Raw genomic sequence first — 23,722 nt, 5'->3', positions numbered from 1 at the left:
CTCTATACCTTTGCTCGTTTGGTGCTCCTTTTATCGGTAATTTTTGGCGATACTTCGGCCAGTTCCTGGCTTAATTTCTGGGCACGAGTAAATAGAACCTTCATTCAAAAAGGCAAGGTGCCACTTCAGGGAGCCACAATGACTTTGGTTGGTCAAAGGTGTTTGGAAGTTTAAACAGTGCACTGTCACACCTGCTGGCCATTCCACTACAAAATTAGTTTTCCTAGAGGTAGTCACTTGCTTTCCATTGTTGACCACCTCTTTATATAGCTCTCACCCATTCTTGCTATCGTCCTTGCTGCCATCTTTGAAAGTTTGAACAATATTTTTTACACAGTATTGATTCACAGCTTGAAGCAAGTGGCAGTTTCCGCTCTTCTATTTAATCAGTTGTTGTCTGCTCAAACGTGCTTCAGTTATAATGTCTATCTTTCTTTTGGCAGAGTAGTTTTGTATGACACTATTATATTGAAGAATGTGCAAAATCTATCCTCAAGCTACACAATGAGTTATTTAAGGCGTCTGACAATGCCTGGCAAGAATTACAGATTGTCTGCTTTTTTATTTCTACCACCTACTTCCTTTCGTTGTCCGAAGAGAATCTCATCCAATATGTATAATTAAAAATGCTGGTACAAAGATGCTCTACTTGCCTCGTTTTGTCTTGGCAAACCATAGTAGCGAAAGAAAAAAATCACAGCATATCCATAAAGTGCATGATGATGAGTGGGGCAAAGCATCCCTCAGTTCGTTTGCGCTTCCGTCCATTCGTTCTTGCTTCTGCCCATCCGTGCCTCCATCTGTGTGCCTGTTCATCTGCCCGTCCATGCGTCTGTCCATCCATACGTCTGTGCATCCGTCCATCCGTCGGTGCATACGTTTGTTCGTGCATGTGTTCATCCGTCCGTTCATCTAATGAGCACTCCAAGTACTGCCTACTGCTATCTCGCATCCTTTCGTCATATATTCATCATATAAAAGTACTGCCATCCAGTGGACATTCTAAGGACTAAACGAGAGGTGGCACGGCGGTACTACATGAGCGGCATGTGTGCTTTCTTATGGCCTGCGCTTCGTGTCTAGTTCCCACCTTTCTTAATGGCATGATTTGGCCGCAAAAGAGACACACACAAGAAAAGGAACACTCAAACGACAAGCACAAGCCGCCTGTGCTTGTCGTTTGAGTGTTCCTTTTCTTGTGTGTGTCTCTTTTGCGGCCAAATCATGCCATTAAGTAAATACCAACTAGGCCAACAATCAGTATTATTCCCACCTTTCGTTGCAGCTAGTTTGTGGCACTGTGGCCCAACCCTCGCTAAACCTTGCTAAAACCAAGGAAGTTACGCCCAGCTAGTTTAACGTGGCAACCTTTTCTGGTCAGATAGTGCTCAAAGTGCATTTTTTTGTTACTAGTTCTTTTTTTTTCAATAAGCATCAAATTCAAGGCAAATTTTATTGGAGGTTAGGTCATTGATGCTCATCTCAGTAGTTTATTTCGTCAGAAGCAACTATCTCTTTATTTATGAGTAACATGCGCCCGTTTGCTTCTCAATTCAAAAGAGTGCGCGCATGCCGCTCCTCTAGTGGGGCCGCTGAGATGGCTACCTACCTATTCGTGAGGACTAGTGCTTCATGTATTGCTTCATGTATGTGGCTGCACTATGCTGTCTGAGCACATTCGTTTCTTTTTTTTTAACCAGCTTTCCTACACTACTACTACTACTACTACTACTACTACTACTACTACTACTACTACTACTACTACTACTACTACTACTACTACTACTACTACATACATCGCGGACGCATGACCCATAGCTTAAGGAGCCTTGCCCCTAGAACTTTCATAGGTGCATCCACCAGCATAGTGAATTGGCGAGTGGCAGATGTAGCAGGTGACACCCAGATTTTACTCGGGCGCCACCGGAAACCGCAGGCGTGCACGCTCTCCTCCCGCAATGGAAAACATATAGTTCTGCACGTCCCTGCAAGGATCGATGCCCACAGGTTCGCCAATCTCCTCTTCCAGGGTGACATTATCGCGGCACGCTCTCGTGGTGGCGACAGCCTGGAGTTTTCCCTCCTGTCTTTCTTGCTTCATGTATGTGGCTGCACTATGCTGTCTGAGCACATTCGTTTCTTTTTTTTTTAACCAGCTTCCCTGTTACTATGTTGGGTATAATTACTTTTTTAACAACTTACATCAGATTTGCTGCACTAAGTAATTGTGTGATCCCTAAGCCTAGTCGCCACATTTGACACCTTATGACTTGTTACGGAATGGTAGACAACATCCTCAACTTCAATCAGTCAGATTGTAAAGGACCCCTGACAGCAAAAGTCTTGCTTGCGAGTTTTATACAGTAATTTGTAACTTTGGATCTGGTAATGCCAAAATTATATTATAGGGGCTCTAACATGCCATATATTTGATGCTAGTGGCGCTGATTCAAAACGATCTTGCATCAATTTGAAACGCCCACCTAAATACTGTAAGACACTAGTGCCCTACAGTGGAACAGCACCTGAGACCACGTGCGTTTAAGCTTCTGTGATACTGAAACACACTGTTTTCAAATAGGGGGACCCACATGCAGTGAAGAATGAAATGTTTGCGCTGCTTTGAGCATGTCCCCCTCAGAAAAAAGAAAACCAATTTGGTACAAGCAGTCTAAATCATCTCAAGAGCAACGGAACAACAGAGCGAGAGGAGTGGTGACCAATAGTCCTCGCCAGGTGCGAGTCGGGGTGCGCGACCACAAATGTTCTTGATCTCTGCAACGTCACAAGGGATTCCTCTGTCCACGTAAAACCACAGAAAATCTTGATTGTACCTGAATATTTTCTAGGCAACATTTGCCACTAATAATCGCTCATAGGTGGCCGCACATGTAAGATTACGAAAGAACACAAGCATCTCAAGTTTCCAAATTTAACTGTCAGGGGTCCTTTAAGAAAAAGTAATAATGGTCTTTTTGGGGAAGCTACTTTTAAACTGCAGTGCTCTTTTTAGGGAAGCTGCGCTAGCTCGGGTTCGGCATTTTATGGTATTAGAGCTGTGGTGAACATGAAACAGCCACATTTCGTTTACTGGTGTGTACACAACTTTGTATGCTCTCGTCGCGAAACTTAGCAGTGTGAAATAAATTTTGGTATTTTGCCACACACTGTGTGACCTTCTTAACTTTTCCTCAGGCAGTAGTGTGAGCCATCATTTGCCCTCGTCTTTTAAGTCATGCTCTTGCTTGAGCACTCCACTTTTAAATGCTGGAGGCATGTGTCACTGCAAAATTAAGTGAAAATGAATACTGATGTGCTAAACTTTTTAAATATAAATTTCGTTTTTAATTGGAATGTTTGTTTCTTGCATGGCACATAAGCTAAAAAAAAAAAAAAAACAGATGGAGAGTTATGCTGTATGGTTTCAGAAAGACATGTCAACCTATTTTCAGCCCCATTTTCGTTTTCTGATATCTGCACTGCTTGTGAAGTAGTTGTGACATGTAATGGCTGTGTATAATCCCCATGTATTGAAACGCAACATCAATTTTTTGCGTATAACAACTGCCTTGAGCGATTGCTCGACATGACCACGTCATGTTGCTACGGGTCTGGTCACTAAACGTGATGTTAGCCCTGATGTAAATGTCTGCCGTGTCCACATCTGGGCCTCGCTTTCCAGGACTGAACGACACCTTCCAGCAGTTAGGGCTTTGATGTGGTGTGCCCAAGAGCACACACAACCTAATGGGCATGCTGACCTGCTTTGCATGAGTGACAACATTGAAAAGTGTGCCGGTTTAACCAATGAAGCTTGCTTTCTCAGGGGGCTTTTGGCAACTTGATTCGAAAATATGAAACATTTAGACTGATGACACATGCCAGGGCCGCTAGCTGTTGCCCCGCAGGGCAAAGTCAGCTGCTCACACGCTTTACACAGACATGGACATGGCTGTTCAAGTCAAAACTGCACCACTATGATGGGAACTGAAGGCTAGCCCTAAAAATTTGCAGCACTGTACCCGCTGGACCTTGGAAGCAAGCCACTGGAGTGTACAGTGCATGAGTTTTCTGTGCTTGTGTCAGGTGGTGTCACTCTGCAATCGGTCTAACTGCAACGATGCCTCTTGGACAACTGGTCTTTTTAATTTTTGTGGTTTTGCCCTGTCCTGTTGTCAATGAGTGTTAATCGGGAGATGGCAGATGTGAACAAGATGCTCTTTCCCCTACATCTGCAGCTTCTGCCCGACGGACACGAAATTCACCACTTGTTCCGATGACGGAACAGTGCGTGTCTGGGACTTCCTGCGCTGCTTTGAGGAGAAGATCCTCCGAGGTGAGCCCTTTTATGCCGTGCTCGAAATTTGTTCTTTTTTTGTTGCTTAAAGGGGCCCTGCGACACAAATTAAGTTTTAATCGCTTCTACTTCATCTGTGGAATAACCGATATTGTTGCACCAGTGGCAATGCCAAAGAAAAAAACCTGTTATTTTTATAATTTTGATAAAGAAACCACATTGTCTTTCAGAACAGAGTGACACACAGCGGCTATTTTTGGGATCAGAAGTGGTGTTTCAGCATGTGGGAGTGACAGCTTTGGCTGTGCGTTTTGATTGGTTCAATGCGAAAGCTCCCACTTAAAAATCATAAGGTCTCAGGTAGGCAACCCTATTCTGCACTCAAAATTATGAAAGCACTCTTTAAACTTCATCAAATACAAAAGGTTTTTTTGTTATTAATTATGAAAATGTAAAAACAAACGCAAATGTATTGTGCGGCGAACGCCTCACGGAGAACTCAGGGCACGTCGACACGAGGTACGCAGCAGCTGGTAGCCAAGCAGGAACTGCTTTATTATATACAGTGCCGTTCATATATACACATGGTAGAGGCCCGTGAGGGTGAAAATACTTTACATGAAACCAAAACTGGCAACCATGAACAGAAACTGAAACACACCACATCATCCCCCCCTAGAATGAAAAGGACATCTGGCTCTGAGACCCCTATACAATGATTATTGGTGCATAAGTAACTTTTATAGCCTTATATAATTTTAGAAGAATGTTATAACTAGAGGCGAGATTTTTAGACACAGAAAATTTGTTTTAGATGCCAAAGACAGGCAGGTAAAACACTATTTTAGGCCCTCAAAATCATAATTAGAGGCACAACAAATTTCTAGAAAAATTGAAATATTCCCAAAACAACGACGTTGGTGACTTGTATCTATAGCAAGACGGAAAAAAATAATATTCAAGATAGCAGAAACGTACCAACGATTGAACATAGGCATGCATTTTTCACGCAATTCGCAGTATGTGGTCTTTTGTTTTATCGTTCAGCATTGTGCATCAAGTGACCACCATTCAATTAACACTCTCCTGGGTCTCTTTTGTTTTGTTGTGGCTCAAGGAGCAAATGACTAGGCCACCGATACCTCAGAAGAGAGGCAAGCTAGGTCTAATCGCGTAGGACCAATTTCTCCCCTATCTGTGAACACCTTAAAGGGCCCCCCACTAGGTTTGAGCATTTCGAGCTGACAAGCATAACAGTGCACTGGGCACTTCGGTTCATTCCTGTTAAGATTTGCAAAATTACATGTCGCAGAGAAATGCTCAGTTTCTAATGAATGCCACTTGCTCTTCTCGCGGGCGTGCGCCCCAAGATCTAAGGAGTGACCTACCGCATGGAATGGTCCTGTTTTTACGTCGCACCTTTACGTTAACATTGGTGGGCTGGCATTGCATACTGTACGCTCTTCATCAGAGTTTTGTTAAATGCTAGCTATAGCTAGAAAAACAGACAAAAAATGTCCCGTCTCCTTATTACATCCTACATCTTAATTATCACCTCATTAAGAGCATTGCACTTGACATTACTTGGCATGTACAATTTGTGTGTTCTGTTGTGTAGCATAAATGAGGAGTTCTTTGCCTTGGGCTAGCTGCTTCATATCATTTTGAAAGGGAAGCGCAAAGACAAAGGGAAAACAAAGACAGCACTCTTTGTCTTTATGTCTTTCTTTTCCCTGTGTCTGTGCATTGCCCTTTCAAAATCAGTAAGATGAATGAACGCTGAGAAAAAATAATAAAATATGCAAACGGAATCTCAGCTTGTTATTATCTTTATTTTTCTTTCGAATAGCTTCGACATGCGATTCTTTATAATCAGCCCTCGTTTAGCGTCCCCTTCGGTGGACCATTCGCTATAGGGTGCTTTGCTGCTGACCCGAATGCCGCGTGTTCGATTGTGGCCGCAGCGGTCACATCTAGATTGATGCGAAAAAGTAGATGCCCTTGTACTGTGCAATGTCAACGCACGTTAAAGAACACCAGTTGGTCAAAATTTGCGGGGACCTCCAACAGCGTCCCTCATATTCATATCGTGTTTTTTTAATGTAAAACCACACATACTACTACTACTACTACTACTACTACTACTACTACTACTACTACTACTACTACTACTACTACTGTTACTAATACTACCCAGTTCACTTGTGTTCGTCTTCTACTCGTTCCCACATCATGCCTTGGCCAATCCTGACAATGCTTAGCTTGTGTTTGGTACGTCGCCTCTGACCGCAGTTTCAGCGGTGCGACGTGGTGTATCGCGGTCGCAATACATGATCCTTGCCAGCCTCTCCTAAAGTACACGCACTGACTGATTCATCCCACAGAAACTGGCAATACACAACAGAGAACGTCGAAACGACACAACATCGATGACACAAGTAGACTGAGGCACATTATGTGCGTGTGACCTTGCTTAGCGCGTGTTATTCCTTGTGCGTATGCATCATGTGATTCTCCAGCCCTGATACCAAAGAGAACAGGGAAGGAATGAGGCTCGCGATGGCTACATGGGATGAGAGGCAAGGGATTCAAGCTTGCTTCTTCGCATCATGCTGTGATGGCTCGTAGCGAACCATTTTGAAAAATCACCATGGTAAAACACTCTTCATTGGGCACGCAAGAACTTATCGTGTATAACTACAACATATTATGTCACCTAGAGAGAGAGACGCTTAAAAAGTAAATTACAAAAAAAAGTCGCTTGCACATCGAATTTTTTACCTGAAGGCACTTTAGAAGATGGGTTACAACGACAAAGAAAACACGCCTTAATTGACACAACACACTTTGTTCTCTATGTAAGCCATTTCATTCTGTCATGGGACTGACAAAAAACGAATTATTAGAAAGATCTATCTGATATGACATTATAAAATCTTAATTACCATCGGGCGAAGAGAACTACTTGGGTACATTCATTTTCGAATGTCAGTTTAGCATGAAATGCTTGACATAGGAGCTTTAACCGCAGTTTAATTGGATGCGATGACATTATTTCCTATTCTAGTTAATTTTTTACATTCTTACAGCTGTCATTTTTGAGTAACGGCTTAGGACAAACCTTGAAGCGCTGTTCTGTATTTTTTTATGTTTGTCACTTAAAGACATATGGCAACAGATCTCATATGGAACAAGCATATTCAAGCATACGGTGAACGTATGCTAAATACACCATTGATTGTAAACATGCCGGCACCTGTCTCAGGCTTTGCTGTAAAAGTATAACGATTTGGTGACCTTCGCCACCACTGAATCAACAAGACAATTCCAATAGTGGTCTCCATGTTTTTTCATTCGTTCTCCAGCTACCTGTGGCTGCCCAGAAAAACCTGCTCTTCCTTTTCCACCACAACACCCAGGTTTTGAGGGGGGTTCTTCAGTTTCTTCAGGGCACAGGTCAAGTATTTGTAGAAGGTGGTTGCCACGTCCTCGGCCATAGACGCCACTTTTGTTTTCTTACCCAATCTTTAATACTCTTTCCTCCTTTCCCTGCAGACGCTGAGGCGTTCTTTTACTTATAGGGCTGTAGGAATAGCGTGTTTTGCACTCCTCATGCTCCTCCTCCAATCGCTTGCAGCATGTTAGCTTTGTCTTTGTTGAACCTTATATTGTTTGGAAATATCAATGCTGCCTTTTTTACATTAATAACGCTTTCACACTACGCTCTAAAACAAAAATTGGGCTTGAATAGTTCTCATATGCGCGCTCATTTAGAAAATAGGCATTTATATACTTATAGGCATTTAGGGACGAACACCCAAAAATGGGCATTTATAGGCACTATAAAAACACCATAAAAGCCCTTCTTAACCTGTAATTCATGCTCATATATCATAATGTCATGATGGGAATGCAAGAAACAAAATAGGCATTTACCTATAACCCGGTCTCTAGTTATGACACATAGAACTTCTGTATTTACAACCTCAACATCCCCCCTCCTTTTGTTGTGAATTAACCAATTGAAGAAAGTAGAAGCTGCATGAGAAGGAGAAGAAAAAACAGCCCACCATGGCTGAAAGCATTTATACAAACAACATACACAAAAAAAATCACAGCATACCAGTCAATTCCTTATAACCTTATGCAATAAATTAATGTACAGCATACACACAACAATGCACACGTATGGTACAGATTCCAACATACGCGTAAGAAAGAATTTAGGACACGAAGTCCTTAAACCAGGACGGTTTCGTACGATATGCTTAGAACGCCGAAGGTCATCGCACTCTGAAGTCCTCCCTTGCAGAGCAGCAAGTTCAGTATGTGAGGATGAGCCTACTGGCTCGCATACGCGCTGCTCAGGAATAGCTGAGAACGTACAGGAATAACTCGAGTCCGACGGCTTGCTTAAGCTCCCCTCAGTTACAGCTGGAGACGCAGAACACTGACGCGAAACATAGGAACCTGAAGGTTCGGAAGCATGTCCATTAGTGTTAGGAAGGATGCTGGCATGGGAACTGGGCAACTATTGAGACAAAGCCTGAGAAGAGTCCGAGGACTCTTCTCAGGCTCCGTTCACGGCAAAACTTCATGATGGCTGGGCACCACAGCCGGATTTGAAACTGGTGCCTGAATACTATTTCCCCCAGGGAAAGATGATGATGATGCAGGAATAGGGATAGAAACCAATCATGAAACCGAGGCAGAGTATTGCGACTGGTTCTGCAAAGGTATTGAAGAGGGCAAGCGTGAAGGTGGTTCCCGTTCGGAATGGGCGATTACAAGTTTAGAAGCATTCCAAACCGATCCATCACTGAGCTTAAATGCTTGGGATTCCACTGTAGACATAACAGTAAACGCACCTCTATACTTGTGTTTTTTTCCTGGAACACATACTTTGACTCCTTGGCCAACCTGAATTATTGGAGGTTCGGCTCCTCACTTCTGATCGACATAATTCTTCATGTACTTCTGCCTATGAAATACTCGCGTCCTTATGGTGTTGTCCGAAAATGACCGAAAAGTAGAAGGCAACGGCAGATCAGTTATGTCAACTGCTGTGCGAGGTTGACTCTTATGAAGCAACATCGCGGGAGACGATCCCGTAGTTGCCTGAGCATAAAAACGGTAAGTACCCAAGTACTCCGTTATTGCCTTTTTTAGAAAACGTCCTTTTAGTTGGGCTAGTTGAATGTACTCTTTCAGGACCCTGTTGAACTGCTCAACCTGCCCATTGGCTTGAGGATAGTAGTTGGAAGAACAGGGGTGTTGAATACCTCGTTCGGAAAGAAAAGTTTCAAACTGACGAGACTTAAACTGGGGACAGTTGTCTGTTACTAAGCATGCTGGAAAACCTTTACGGCAGAAGACTGAAGTCTAGAAGGTAATGACTGCATCAGATGTAGCGTCTCGAACGAAACAAACCTCAGGCCATTTAGAGTAATAGTCAATCAATCAATCAATGTAACTGCAAAGCGACAATCTGAGGAAACATTTGAAAGAGGACCAATAATGTCCATGCCTAACTTCTCTCTTCTTATGGTTTCTCAGGAAAAGAAAGTGGTTGTAGGGGTGCAAAGAGAGGTTTCGCCGTGTTTTCGGCAGCCTTACAGATGTAACAGTTCCGAACCGCACTTTCCTCTTCTTTATCAAGGCACGGCCACCAATACCTGTCAGGAAGCAGCTGCTTTATTCAAATTATGCCTGGATGATTCTCATGGTCTAACTGAAATAATTGCTCCCTACAAGTTTCTGAAACGATAACATGTTCCCTGCGGAAAATGGGCCCATCGGCATAAAACAGTTTGTTGTTCACTGCAAAGTACGGCACAAGTACTGAAGTCAAATGCTTCTTTGGAGGCCAACCCTCAGCAATGTATTGAATGAGCTGCTGGAAGGTACCATCATTAGCTGTGGCTGCCTGTAACTCGTCTTTATTTAAGCATACTGCAGCTAAAGAAATTATCTCTTCTTCCAGCGCCTGTGCTGGCGGAAGCTGGACTGGCAGCCGAGATAATGTGTCTGCTATGACATTATTTGCACCTTTGCAATTTTGTAAAGAAAAGTTATAACAGCTGGGCGCACCATCGAGAAATTCGCTAGGGGCGTAGCCCACCGCGCCACCTGACAGCAAAGTAGTTAAAGCCTGGTGGTCAGTCCGCAATGTAAAATTCCAACCCCAGAGATACACCTGCCATTTTTCTACCGCAAGCAAACAAGCAAGAGCTTCACGCTCCCCTGCTTATGAATACCAGCGTTCCGCGGGGGACAATGTTCTAAATGCAAAAGCAACAGTTAGCAGCTGATCTCCTCTGTGTTGTTGAAGCACTTCTCCGATGCGGACATTGGGTGCATCGGTCATAACCACCACCGGAAGATTGTTGTCAAAAATATTTATGACCGAACGGTCAGCAAGTAGTTTTTTAACCTGGTTGAAACTGGCAATGGCCCCAGTGGACCATTTAAAACTCTGACCTTGTCAGAGCATGCAGCGCAGAGGCTCAACAACATCAGCATAATGCGGTAGAAACTTTGCATAATAGCCAACTAACCCCAAGAAGGACTGGAGTGCTTTAACATCATTAGGAACAGGGGCATCAAGAATGGCAGTGACCTTAGACCTAATCGGCGATAACACGCGAGCACTTATGTTGTGACCTAAGGATGCTATTTCAGTAGCAGCAAATACACACTTGTCATTAAGCTTCATGCCACAGAAATCTATTTTAGACAAGCACCTTTCAAGTGCACATCATGCTCTTCCCAGTTACGGCCCAAAACTAAAATGTTGTCTAAGTAACAGACAACACCTGGGCACTCCTTCAGTACATTGTTCATCATTTTTTGGAAAAGAGCTGGCGCAGATGCCAGCCCGAAGCACACACTGCGAAATCAATAAAGCCCTTGATGCATCACAAACGTAGTAAGGTCACGACTCTCCTCTGCTAACTCAACCTGGTGGTATGCGAATGCAAGATCAAGTTTAGAAAAAACTTTAGCACCTGTTGACTGTTGTAAGAGTTCCTCGATGTGAGGTAGAGGGAACCCTTGTACTACAATGGCCTCGTTCAGCTCATGGAGATCGACGTGCAGTTGGATGGAATTGTCCTTCTTGCGGACCGCGACCAAGGGAGACGCCCAGTCCGAAGCATCCACCCTCTCAATGATGCCAGTCGACTCTGTTCGTTGCATCTCGTCGGCAACTTGTTGCTTCAGCACGAAGGGAAGACGACGCAGTTTGGCCACCACTGGCTGTACACCAGGTCGATGCTTGACACGGTGAACATAATTCCGGACGGTGCCGATGTCCGACAAAAACAGGTGGTGATACGCCGATGGCACATTCGCCGGAACCGTCGAGTAGTCAGCGAGAGAACAAGTGAGGGTCTCACCTCTGATGATTATTTTCAGAGCTTGGATGGCATCTAATCTCAGGAGCGAGATGCCTTTGTCCATGAGGTAGAAGTAAATCGTGGCGCAGTTGCCGTTGTACGAGACTGTTGCCTTGAAATAGCCATGATCATTTATGGCTTGCTCTGAGTAATTCTGTAGAATGAGGGGCAAAGATAGCAACTTGATATGCACAAAGTTTCTTTTATAATCTTGGACGTTGAGTAATGACACAGCTGCCCCAGTGTCGATGAGCATGTTGAATCTGGACCCATTGATCCGTATGGGAAGATAAAAAAGTCTAATAGTGGTGGCTGTTTCGCCCACTTGCAGGACAGTAACTGTATTGGTCACCGTCGATGTGTCTTGATGACCAGTCGACTCCGTGCGGAACTTATGCCGGAACTCATGACAGACTCATGCGGAATGTCCACGACGTCTGCACTGCAAACATGTCTGGCTCCTAGCAGGGCAAGCGGCGGAGTTAGCCCAATACCCCGTCGAGCTTCAGCGGGGGCAGGCACCCACGGGAGCCGGCGGCGAAGCTAAAGAGAAGGTGGCTGCCGCAGCGGAGGACGAGTAGGTGCACGCAGGAGAAGTCCCGCCGGCGCCATCTTGCACTGAAGCTTGGGGAAGACCGCTGCCATTGGCCTGTCATCTTGAATAGCTCAGTGAGCTGAGCCGCCATCTTGAATCGGACCTGACGACACTGCATTAACTTTTGGTCGGGATGACTGTAGCAACGCGCGGTCAACGCGCACGTAGGTAGGCCTCGCGACCGGCCCGACGACACTGCATCAACTTTTGGTCGGGATGACTGTAGCAACGCGCGGTCAACGCGCACGTAGGTAGGCCTCGCGACCGGAATGGCATGGAAAGTGTAGAAAAGTAGAATAGGTGCAGGAAATACAGTAGCGGTGGGACAGCTTGCACGGGTGCTGAGTCGACAGCGTGAGGAAGAAGGCTGGATGCCCATCTTGATGCCTGATGCACGCGGATTAAAGGTACTCGTCGCCAAAATGTAGTATCGTGTGGCGGACGTGCCGCATGGAAAACACAGGGCATGGCGCTAAACACGAGGTACGCAGCAGCCGGTAGCCAAGCAGGAACTCTTTTATTATATACAATGCCGCGCATATACACGCAGGGTAGCGCCCCCTGAGGGCGAAAATACTTTACATGAAACCAAAACTGGCAATCATGAAGAGAAACCGAAACACATCACAGCAAGGAATGCTGCACATAGCCACTATGAGGTGTGTTGTCCAGTAAGTCTCTGTAGGAGACACGTGGTGATTGGAAACGGCCTTTGATGATGTCAGTGGGAGAATGAAATGCAAAAGAGCACGTTTTTTTTCTTGTCATTTGTTAGGGTTTCAAAGTTTGAAGACTAATAACTTTCATTACTGTCTACCGATTTTGATAATTGTTTTTGCATTCATCTCGGTATTCAGCACAACATAAATTACAGCGCTGCAGAATGCAGACAAAAAATTGTCTCAGGGCCGCTTTAAACAAAATGCTGGGCTATTGTGTAAAAAAAAACTGTTTTGTCTCGTAAGGTATCTAAATACAGGACACGCTGAGAACACTAAAAGTTGTGGTCTTGTGTTTGCTGGATCCAGTGTATCAAGTTTGGTAAGTTTTCATTCTCAGGGCTGCCAGCAAACAGGGATTAAGAATGCAAATTCGGTAAGCTAGCCCTCACAGCTCGCCATACAGTGCAGCGGTAGCAGGGTAGCTTTTTTTGTTGTAGCAACCTTGTGTTGCCTGTAGCGAGCAAGACATGCTCAACATGTACAACTATGGAAGTCCTCATGCACTAATGTTGAAAGTGTGCTTGTTGAATAGTGAATTGACTGCTTCATTTGTACACCAGACTCCCTCTAAATTTTTTCCATAAGTTACTGCAATTCTTTATGTGCTGTTTGATGGACACCATCTGTTGGAGCACTTGTGGTGCATTATAGCCACTGTTTTAGCCTTCAAATTAAAATGTTTATAATCATCTTCATGCAAGTCTGCTCAGACAGTACAAAAAACCACACTAACATATGTGTTAAATGCAGTACTTGTCTCAGTTTGTTGTTCACTTTTTCAAAATTTAGGTACCAACTTTTCAAATCGTCGTTCTGCTATTCACTAGGCTTAGCAAATCTGGGTAAGACTAGATAAGAAATTCAATAAATGCCGTAGGGAAAACACCACAAAAGACCAGGACAAAAAAGGCACACATACAACCACATGATCAACGAGCTAGCCAACAAGTTTACCGTTCAGTAAATGTGTGTGCCATGAATGTGAGTGTCTGAACTTGCCACTTGTACCGACATGAGAAATGAGGTACAACCCATTATTTCTTCAATAAACGGGTGGTGACACCAAATTTTGAGGCTAAAACAAGCCTCTTCTGGGTTTCCTATGTATTCTAGGGCACTCCACATGATTGGTCGGACACAGAAAACGTTTAGAATATATTTAAATTCACCTCCAAAGTGTACCTAAATGCTCGTTCTCTTGACCATCACAAGCGCGTCGAGAGCTGTCGTAGCTCTGTAGGAAGGGAAACGAAAGTTGCAATGCCGTCACACCAGATCTGTAGTTAGTGTAGGCGGGAGCAGGTTCGCCCTTCCGAGGGGACAAAGGTTTGTCGCAGCACACCCTATTATGTCAGTGCGTGGGGCTGTCTTTGGCCCCCCATACCACCCTCCTGTGCTCACGCTTATTGTAGAGAGGTAAGCGACCTCTGGAGACCTCTGCTACGTACGTACCGTCAAAGCATCGTGGCTGCTGCACGTTTGTTTTTCAAGTGCATATGTGGCACAACTGTTTAAGAGCAGGCGATAATCAGTGTGACGTGCATCACATTGTTTGTGATCACGTGAACATGCTGCCACGTCACAGCCCGATTCGGTGCCCAGAAACCGAAACTGAAAATTATCCTCATAAAAAAGCAATATTATTTTATTTAGTGAGAATACATTAATCTTGGGGCGTGTATGCTTCTTCCTGGACATATAAGGAATGTTGTAGCAAAAAAAGCGCAAGCCACAAAAATGGTAGCACCACCCCTTTGACTCCTTCGTTACCGTGTCTATTCAAATTGATCACCGGTGATTGACGCATTGGTTCCTCGATTTTGGAATGTGAAACTTGTTTCTCGTGCACCCAGCACTTTCTAGTAGTCAGTCCAGCTTCTGAACTTTCAGAATCAGCTTGAATTGTCCATTTTGGCAACATAGTGATTCTTGAAAGACGTTTGCACAAACCAGTGTGCATGTGTTGTTGGAAAAATGCACTAGGCTGGCAAACCTGAAAACACGCGTGCCCCTCGTGATTGTGCTACAGTAGCATCGAAGGTCGTAATCGAAAGAACCTTTGCAAGCCAAATATCGAATTAAAGACTCAGCTTTGCACTTGGACAGTGTTGACCAGCAATGATATCCCAAAATTTATGCCAGCTATTCAATAAAGTGCTGTTGCTGGGAGTCGGACAAAATTTATTTTACAAAAAATATTTTTGGAGGTTCGTCGCATGTTTAAAGTATCGCCTTGGCCTTTTCAGCCACTTTCCAGTAGCTTTGATTTTGCTTGTATGAGACACAGAGTCGCATCTAGTGTCACCAGTCGCTCCTATGGCATTAACGTCACACGCGCATGGGCACACATCAGCACTGCAAAACACACCACCGCTCGAAACTGTCTTGCAACCCCACCTGAACTGAGGGAGGATGAGCTTAGAGTCCGTGGATGACACAATCCCAGTTTCAAGTCTTGGGGTGACGATGTTTTATGTCAGCCTGAGACATCTGCAGCCGTTCATGGGTCTGTTTTCTATATGGCCTCAAGTTGTCGTCTTCGCCGCAAGTGCATAGTCACTGACCTTTGTGCACAGTTTTATAGTGACTCTGGTTACATGTGAGGTCCACACTTCGCTGGGGCACGGTGTGATGCCGCCAGATGCAGAGCATCTTCTAACGACAAGGAGGCCACCGAGGCACATCTTGGCTCTAACTACAGAACAGCGCGAAAGGTTTTAGAACTTAACGCTGTATTGTTCTTTTTTTTAATACGATGTACAAGAAGTATGCTTGCGTACATAGACAGTCGCCGACTGATTTTTCAGACTCCAAAAATTCGGACTTGTTGAATATTTCAGACTTCAAAAGTGCTCTGTCAGGGTTCCTATAGGGTTAATGCATTTTTTCGACCAATATTTCGGAAAGTTGGTTGAAAGTTGGACTAAATCGCTTGTTTTGAGCTGCGTCACGAACCTGTATGGACGCCGCCATGTTGGATTTTCCGCCGGCTTGACTAAGCTTAGTGGCTTAATTTTAAAATGGCTTTCCTGCCCCAAAGATTTAAAAGCAAACGTCATCTTTCAAGTTTCGGACGCCGTGTCTGCTTTAGAAAATGCGGCACAGGACCATTTTTTCGTCTTCGGTCAGCCATAGTGGTCAGCACTGTCGTTATCGCACTGCACAGGGAGGTGGCCGAGCTGCGCAGTGGTGAAGCGAGTGTGCCTGCCACAATGAAACTAGAGAGTTTTATAAACGTGCACTGCGAGCCCTTGCGGTGCGGTCACTGCTACTGCACATGCGTTGTAACGCGAGTCGCCGTTCGCGGCCCGCCCGCAGAAAATCTAGGGTAGCGTGCAGCGATCGCAGCCGCAAAGTGTTGTCTGTAGCTTTCGTGCATTTGAGTTTGTGTTCAGGGCGAAAGTCTGTAAACTTTTCTCTAGGGGGAGCAAACGCTATTCTGAAACTTGTAATGCATCCGCTATACCCGCAACGACTGCAGTGCCTGCAAACATTGTTCTAAAACTCTCTATTTAAAGACTTCGCTCGTGGGGACAATGACAATTTCGTGCGCGGAGCCCATAGATAAAGAAATTCTTCACCAGGTTGTACCGCAGCCGGAGAGCGGTTCGGATGATGACGACAATGATCGCCCGCAGCTGTCAGCAGTGGAGATCGCCACCGCGGCGACGCTTTTGTCGAGCATTTACGGTGGCGATGTCTCCTTGCCGCAAATACGGGCGAACCAAATTGCTTTCAAGCGTAGTACGAGGCAAGGCAGAATCATGGACTTTTTTAAGCCTGCCTGATGCAATAAAGTTCATATTTTTGATAAAAACTAATTTATCGGGCTGTTCGATTTTTCGCTCTTTTTTTCGGCCCCCGCCAGGTCCGAAAAATCGGTCGGCGACTGTATAAGAATGCCAACCTATGCTGAGTGAGATGGCTCATGGAATGAGGTTACGCTAAACGAAATGGCGAAGTTCATTGGAAATCTGGCTTATAGAGGTATTATTCACACCACTGGTATCCATCTATAGATGGCTTCGGTGTTTGTAAACAAACTGGCTCACGCTGAACAGCCTACTCCAGCAGGCTTCCGGTGCACCACTTTCGGTAATGTTTCTTCAATGGTCCCGGCAGTGTTTTCGTGGTATGTTTGAGTTTGCTTCTCTATTATTTCTGGCTCATTCCTAAGGATGTATTTGGTGCCACGTCTAGCGGCCGCATAAAGGGGCTCAATGTAGCGCGTGGCAGTTGCAGGTGCGGCCACTGCTGCAGGTAACACGGCTCGCGTTGCCGACGGGCGCCGCACAAAATATCCGCTGTGGCTGTGGCGTTCCGATGAGCGCAGCCCCTTCCTCCGTGTTACCTCTGGCAGTGGCTGTGCCTGCAGGAGAAGCTTGTGAGCGAGCTTAATTGGGCCAGTTGGTTCTGCATGTCGAATTGGATGCGCCTTGAAGACGCGGAGAGAGAAATTTACAGCGCACACCTGTGTTTTCTCTTTCCACATTTTCAAAGTGCACCCACAGAGTTGGGTGATCCCTAGTGAAGTTGTTCAATTCAGCTTTTTGACTAGAACTGAAAACCTTCCTCCTGTCAAACCCTGAACATCTTTGTGTTTTCGTCCAAGCACTGAACATCAAGATAAAACGCTTATTTTTGTGCCTGTGTCACACCGGGCACTCTTTATAGAGATTATTGGCTTTGGGAATCGCTCGCGATTCAAAGTGTTCGTGCGACCAAGAAAAGATACAATGTACTGGTTATGTGATGACATCAACTGAGGCTTGGTCACGTGAACTATTATGGTTTACCCACGAGTAAGCTATTTATGAATCAAGCTTTCAAGTTGAACCCACCTAAGTCATGTTGGCACCAAAAGATAAATGAGCTAGAATGCAGCAATAATAATTAGCGGCAGAAAGACAGGTGATGAGTCATTTGCTCGCACAGATGAGTGCCCACTCGCCGGCATTGCTTTCAAAAAAAAAAAAAATCTAATGCAACGATGATGAAACGTGGACACCACGACAGACACGGTGCGGCGATTCATGTAGAGCACGGCTACTTTGTGCCCCATGTTGTTTCAAGGAGTATGCATCATTATTATCGTTCAAACTATACGAGAAACACCTTTGCAATACATTTTCAGTGTTCACTTTCACGTTTTGTTACCCATTTCATGCGTCAGTACACGTATCTGCCCTGAGTGGGAGACGACAGCGACTGATGTGTTCCCGGTAACCAGGGCCTTCAACTAATCTAAGGTCTGAGTATCGTCTCTGTGCCATTAGTGTGCGCTGATCTTTACATTGCCTTTAAAGAAGTGGGAAGGACAAGCCTACGCGTTCTTAACAGAAATCCAGTTTTCTCTAGTGATCAAAACAGAACGTTTTGGCTAGCATATAAAATTAGTTCAGGCTTGCAGACTGCATCCTGGCTTGACAAAGCTGTGCCCGAGTTGTGGGCGCTTCATAGGAATAATTTCATCCGCATAAAATATCTGAATACAAGCAGCCGCGGCCAACAACACACGTTAAAACCACGCAAGAACAAGCTAAACCGGATGTTTCCTGGGGTGGTTTTCTGGTGAACGCACAATGTTGCCAGAGACCGGTAGGCTCTGGCGAAACCATCTATATTTGAAGACCTGGAGGCTTTTATAGCAAAAAAACTACAATTTACTGAGAAAAGCGTACGAGTTCGCTTGTATTCGAAAAAAAAAACCAAGCAACGCTTCACAGCATGGCAGATGCAATGAAGCAGCACCTTGGTTTCGATTTTCTTTGTCTATGTGTATAGAAACATTTCCTACAACATTTATTATTGTTTATACTGTCCCTGAATCAATTATCTTCAAAATGTTTATTTTGAATTTTCTTTGTTCTGAATATTTTTGCATTCATACTGTTCTTTATTGCATTGTTTACCAGCTAGCGATAAAAAATTATCCACTTTTCACATTTTATTCATTCTAAAATATTTTCAGTGCTCTAGAAGATATGTTTTTTTGAAAATAGCATTACATTTAGCAAAATTTGGTATGCTGCAATGCGTCCTGGAGTAATTTGCAAATTGCAAAAACATTATTTCCGAGACATATGAAAGCCATTTTTGCGTGGTAACAGAAGAGTTAAGGCCACTTGGAAGTTTATCTGATGCACTTTTTCAAGTAAAAGTAGCCAAAAAAAGTTAAAGCACATAAATTAGCTTCAAAACCTACAGTAACATAGCATGGTGATGATTTGACTAATTGTGGAGCTGGGAATGTAGTGGTATATTGGGCCTACAGGTCTGGCCCTGCATCTTACATATTTAGGTTATGTCAGTGCATGCTTGCTTTTTTGAAACTCTGCTCGACAAATCTTCTGTGCAGAGAAAAAGATGCTGTATTTTTTACACTGTGAGCTAAAGATACTGACTTGGCTGATTTGATGCTACACTGGAGCTTAGAATAGGCCTTGCAATCATGTGATCTTGCAGTCTGACAGCTATCCTGGAGCACCATCTAAAACAGTACTAGGTCGCTTGTTCTTTCTCTGCTGCTACAGAGAACACCTCTCCCTGCACTTCACCTGACTATGCTGTACCAGAAGCTGGCCAAGTATTGTTTCTCAGTTGCTGAGTGTCGAGCACTGTAGAGAAGTAATAGACCATTTTCAAGCAATCCCTGAAGCCCCATGGACATGCAAAGCACTATGGGAGAAGTGCGTACGTCAAAACTGGTCGAGTGCACCAGCTGTTTTTCGTTGCCCACTGCTTGTTGGCGTCGTTCTAGCACCAAATGAAAAAGAAAAATGAAGCACATCCCCGAATGTTGACTCTTACTAGTACATTCAAAATACTACACGTGTCTAAACGCACCTGCATGTATGCGCATGAAATGCAAAAGGAAAGATGCAGTCAGTGTAGATATAGTTGAGCAGATATATACGGAATACAGCAGTTAAGTGGCATGCGAATGGATTATCACGTGCCGATACATGCAGTCAAACTGTGCTACCGCGACCAATAGGAGCTGGAACACAGAATTCAAAATTATTCAATGAATACTTGTTCTTAAGCTGAACAAGCTGTCTGTGATTCGGTATAACCTAACTGTAGAGAAATTTTACAGTGTTCAGGTACAGAGATTATTATTTCATTTTAATTCAAAAGTCATGCTGTGTACAAACAAGTGAGCGCATTTTAATCGCATTTAAACAAAAAGGAATGGGACTAGAATTCATTTGAGAAGTTCCTTGCTCTGATAATTTGCATTCTTGATACATGCCTCAAGTTTCATTGCAGGTTCATCGAAGCCAGTGCATCAATTTTGTGTTGGCGCTTTCGAATATTGTTAAACGAAAAATTGTGACATCATGCAACACGCGGCATCAGAAAGAAAAAAAAAACTTGCTCACATAAAATAAGCAGTATTTTACTGCAATTCGCTCAAATGAGCAAATTGATCACATCAACCAGATGGGAGACTCTGCGTTCACATGTCAAAAAAAGATAAATGCATACATAATTACCTGTGAATAATGAAGAAGCTAAAAATATACTTAAAGTAATTGACATATCTATAAGAAGTCCCAGGGCCTGAAAAATTTAGAGAAGACATGTGGGTTGAAGTGTTGGATTTATCGCCACAAATGAGATTAATTGCATTTGTTTTGTAGTGCACAAGAGATCGCAGGAGTCGGCGGTAAGGCAGTGGAACAGCGGTTAGGGGGCTCAACTGCAGACCCAAGGGTCGCATTCCCATGGAGGCAAAATGGTCGAGTCTCATGGACTGTGCAATGATAGTGCACGTGAAACACCAAGTAGTCAGAATCTCCAGAGCCCTCAACTACGGTGTCTCTTATAATTATATCCTGGTTTTAGAATATGCACCACTGATTATTATATTATTATTTTTGTTATGAGTCTGTAGTGACCCAAGAAAAATTCAGTGTCATGTGAGTTGTGTAGCAGTTAAACGCAAATTTCTCTCTCGCACACTCTTTTTTTTTTTTTTGCCCTCGTGTACATCAGCTAGACTTGTCGATGTAAGAAACTTTCAGTTATGAGTGAGCACTAGATGGTGCGTGTATTCCCTTCCTTGTCCTGCTTTTTTTTTTCTTTTTTCAACTCAAGTACTATTCCAACTTGTAGTTATAGTGCCAGTGAAGGTTAGTAGGCACTTATCATTTCTTACATATATGGTGCCCTACATATATGACACACTTGCTGTATAGTGAATGTATCTTATTTCATTAAATGCTGACTATACTTTCCATAGTACTCTTCAAAAATCAGAACCTCACATTCTACTCGTCGACAGTGTCAATTGACATTGGTTCCAAATGCATCTGCGAATCTAACACCTCTTGTGCGCTTCATAGGCAACCGAGTGGTATTTCTTTCTTTTATTATTACATTTTTTGCAAAGCACTGGCGTAAAGGGGGAAAATAGGGTGTGATGCTTCTGAGGTGTTCAACAGATCCTATAACGAGACGTATGAAAAAATAGTCTAGAGGCCGGTGCAGCTCTACACTGAAGTTCGTGTTTTAATTAAACGTGCTATTATGTTGCACCTTGCCGAATTTACGGCTTCTAAGAAAGTCCTTGATTGATTGATTTGTGGGGTTTAACGTCCCAAAACCACCATATGATTATGAGAGACGCCGTAGTGGAGGGCTACGGAAATTTCGACCACCTGGGGTTCTTTAACGTGCACCCAAATCTGAGCACACGAGCCTACAACATTTCCGCCTCCATCGGAAATGCAGCCGCCGCAGCCGGGTTTCGAACCCGCGCCCTGCGGGTCAGCAGCCGAATCTAAGAAAGTCCTGGAACAGCGCAAGCAGAAAGGTGAAGCATGAGGCTCACGCACTCGTTGCTGCAGCTGCTCTGGCATACCAACTTTTCCCATGAGCGCTTGTGCGCCTGTTTCTGGCGCTGGTGTGCTTGAAATTGGCATAATAATTGTAAGCCACATTAAATACAGCCAAGAAAATAAGGAATGTTATTTTCCTCATTTTTACTTGTAAAACACAACATAAAGGAACACTTAATGCTACTAATAAGTAGACGTTGATTGCTGAAATAGTGATCCAGAAATTTCGTAGTGTTACTTTTGTGCCAAAAAAGTGCTCATTTTGAAATAAATTACATTTTAGTGGTCTGCATCGGGTTAGCACACTTTAAATTACCCACCTCAAGAACGTCTGACGTCACTATTGCCATGCAAAACGTTGCCCGGCTTTACTGCATGGCGGCCGGCACTAGTAGCATCAGAACGAAATTGTGGTAGCCACGGCAGCAACAATGGCCATTGAACAGTTTTCTTCCATGGCCTCCAAGATGGCAGACGTGCTTCGCTCAACTGGGCCCCTCAAAATCGCACAACCTGTCCAGTTTAACTAAAGTCACTGTATATGCTCCCTATGGGAGTAGCGTAATGAATAGGTTCGCCATATTTCCTCATTAGCAACCATAGTTACGGGGTGAAGCCGCGCTCTGTTTCTGAAAGTGATTTGCGTAAGCCTGTCGTCAGTTGACACGCCTGGCGTGTCAGCGATCGGTGAAGAAAAAAAGACACCTGCTTTTGGGACTTTGCCATGGGAGGTCAAGAGCAATTTTTAGTCTGTTTGGTAATGCAAAGCACAAAGGCATAGCGTAGTGCCAATTAACATGCACCGCTGCTGCCGCATGGTCAAGGGGCACCAGCGCTAGTGTCTGTAGGAGCTGCAACGCATGACACTTCTGTGAGAATGTAAATTATGGGTAGTACACGGATTTGCCTAGTCTTTGTACTTTTGGCTTCATGTGGCTTGAAGCTGCTTTGTCACGAAACAACCGTTGGCAAATTTTCTGAAGTTGCACTTCACCACTTTAATTTTTTAAGCTTCCTATTTAAAATCAGGTCACGAAGTTCAAAAAATTGGTTTGAAAGAGTTGGTTCTTTCTTTCGAAACGAAACCGAAACGCAGCAATAAATGAAGCCATAAGTGTGATTTGCCGCCCGCAAGTGCGAAGACTAAGCGAATTCGCGTACTACCCATCATTTCTAGGTCACTGAATTATTTAAGTACCAGAGTCTCCTTTAGTCAATTTTAGGGAACTATGGTGCCAGCTATGAAAGATAAGCAAGAAGTCACAAACACAAAATATAGGTCCTTCAAGATTCAAGGAGCGCCCCACTAAGCATACATCGTTGATTATTTCAGTATGTTTTTCGCAAATGGTGCCAAATCTATGCAAATGCTTTGCTGTCAAAACTTAATGACATGAATTGAAAGCAAATAAAGGCACCAGTTCATGGCTCACCAGCTACAGAGTGCACGACGATCACTTGATAGATTCCAGGTGGACGGAAACCACTCTCGGTGGTGTGGCCTGTACACCAGCTTCTCGGCAGTGCATGAATGCTAGCGTAGTTGGAAAACAAATGTGCTACTCTGCTACCTATAGGTAGCATATACAGTGACACGAAGTTTAACTAGGCGAAAATTTCCCCGCCGCAATGGTCAGTGGCTAAGGTACTCGGCAGCTGACCGCAGGTCACGGGATCGAACGCCGGCTGCGACGGCTGCATTTTCGGTGAAGGCCAGAATACTGTAGGCTAGTGTGCTCAGATTTGGGTGCACGTTAAAGAACCCCAGGTTGACAAAATTTTCGGAGCCATCTACTACGGCATCTCTCATAATCATATGGTGGTTATGGGATGTTCAATTCCACATATGAACCAGGCAAAAATTG

The 23,722-nt window shown here is 44.1% G+C and overlaps 1 protein-coding gene across 6 annotated transcripts in view; it reads left to right on the top strand.

Moving 5' to 3' along the window:
- The window catches only part of LOC119167658 (WD repeat domain 33), a 325,197-nt gene that overhangs the window by 127,177 nt on the left and 174,298 nt on the right, over positions 1-23,722 (top strand). For all 6 annotated transcript variants that reach the window (XM_037419187.2, XM_037419193.2, XM_075891074.1 and 3 more), the window contains exon 7: positions 4,239-4,336. In XM_037419187.2, coding sequence (XP_037275084.1) covers positions 4,239-4,336 — 98 coding nt within the window. The remainder of the gene's footprint in view (positions 1-4,238; positions 4,337-23,722) is intronic.

This window comes from Rhipicephalus microplus, chromosome 3, assembly GCF_043290135.1.
Source record: "Rhipicephalus microplus isolate Deutch F79 chromosome 3, USDA_Rmic, whole genome shotgun sequence".
Lineage (NCBI taxonomy): Eukaryota > Metazoa > Arthropoda > Arachnida > Ixodida > Ixodidae > Rhipicephalus > Rhipicephalus microplus.
The sequence above is the reverse complement of the archived record's forward strand: the minus strand, read 5'-3'. Positions and strand labels throughout refer to the sequence as shown.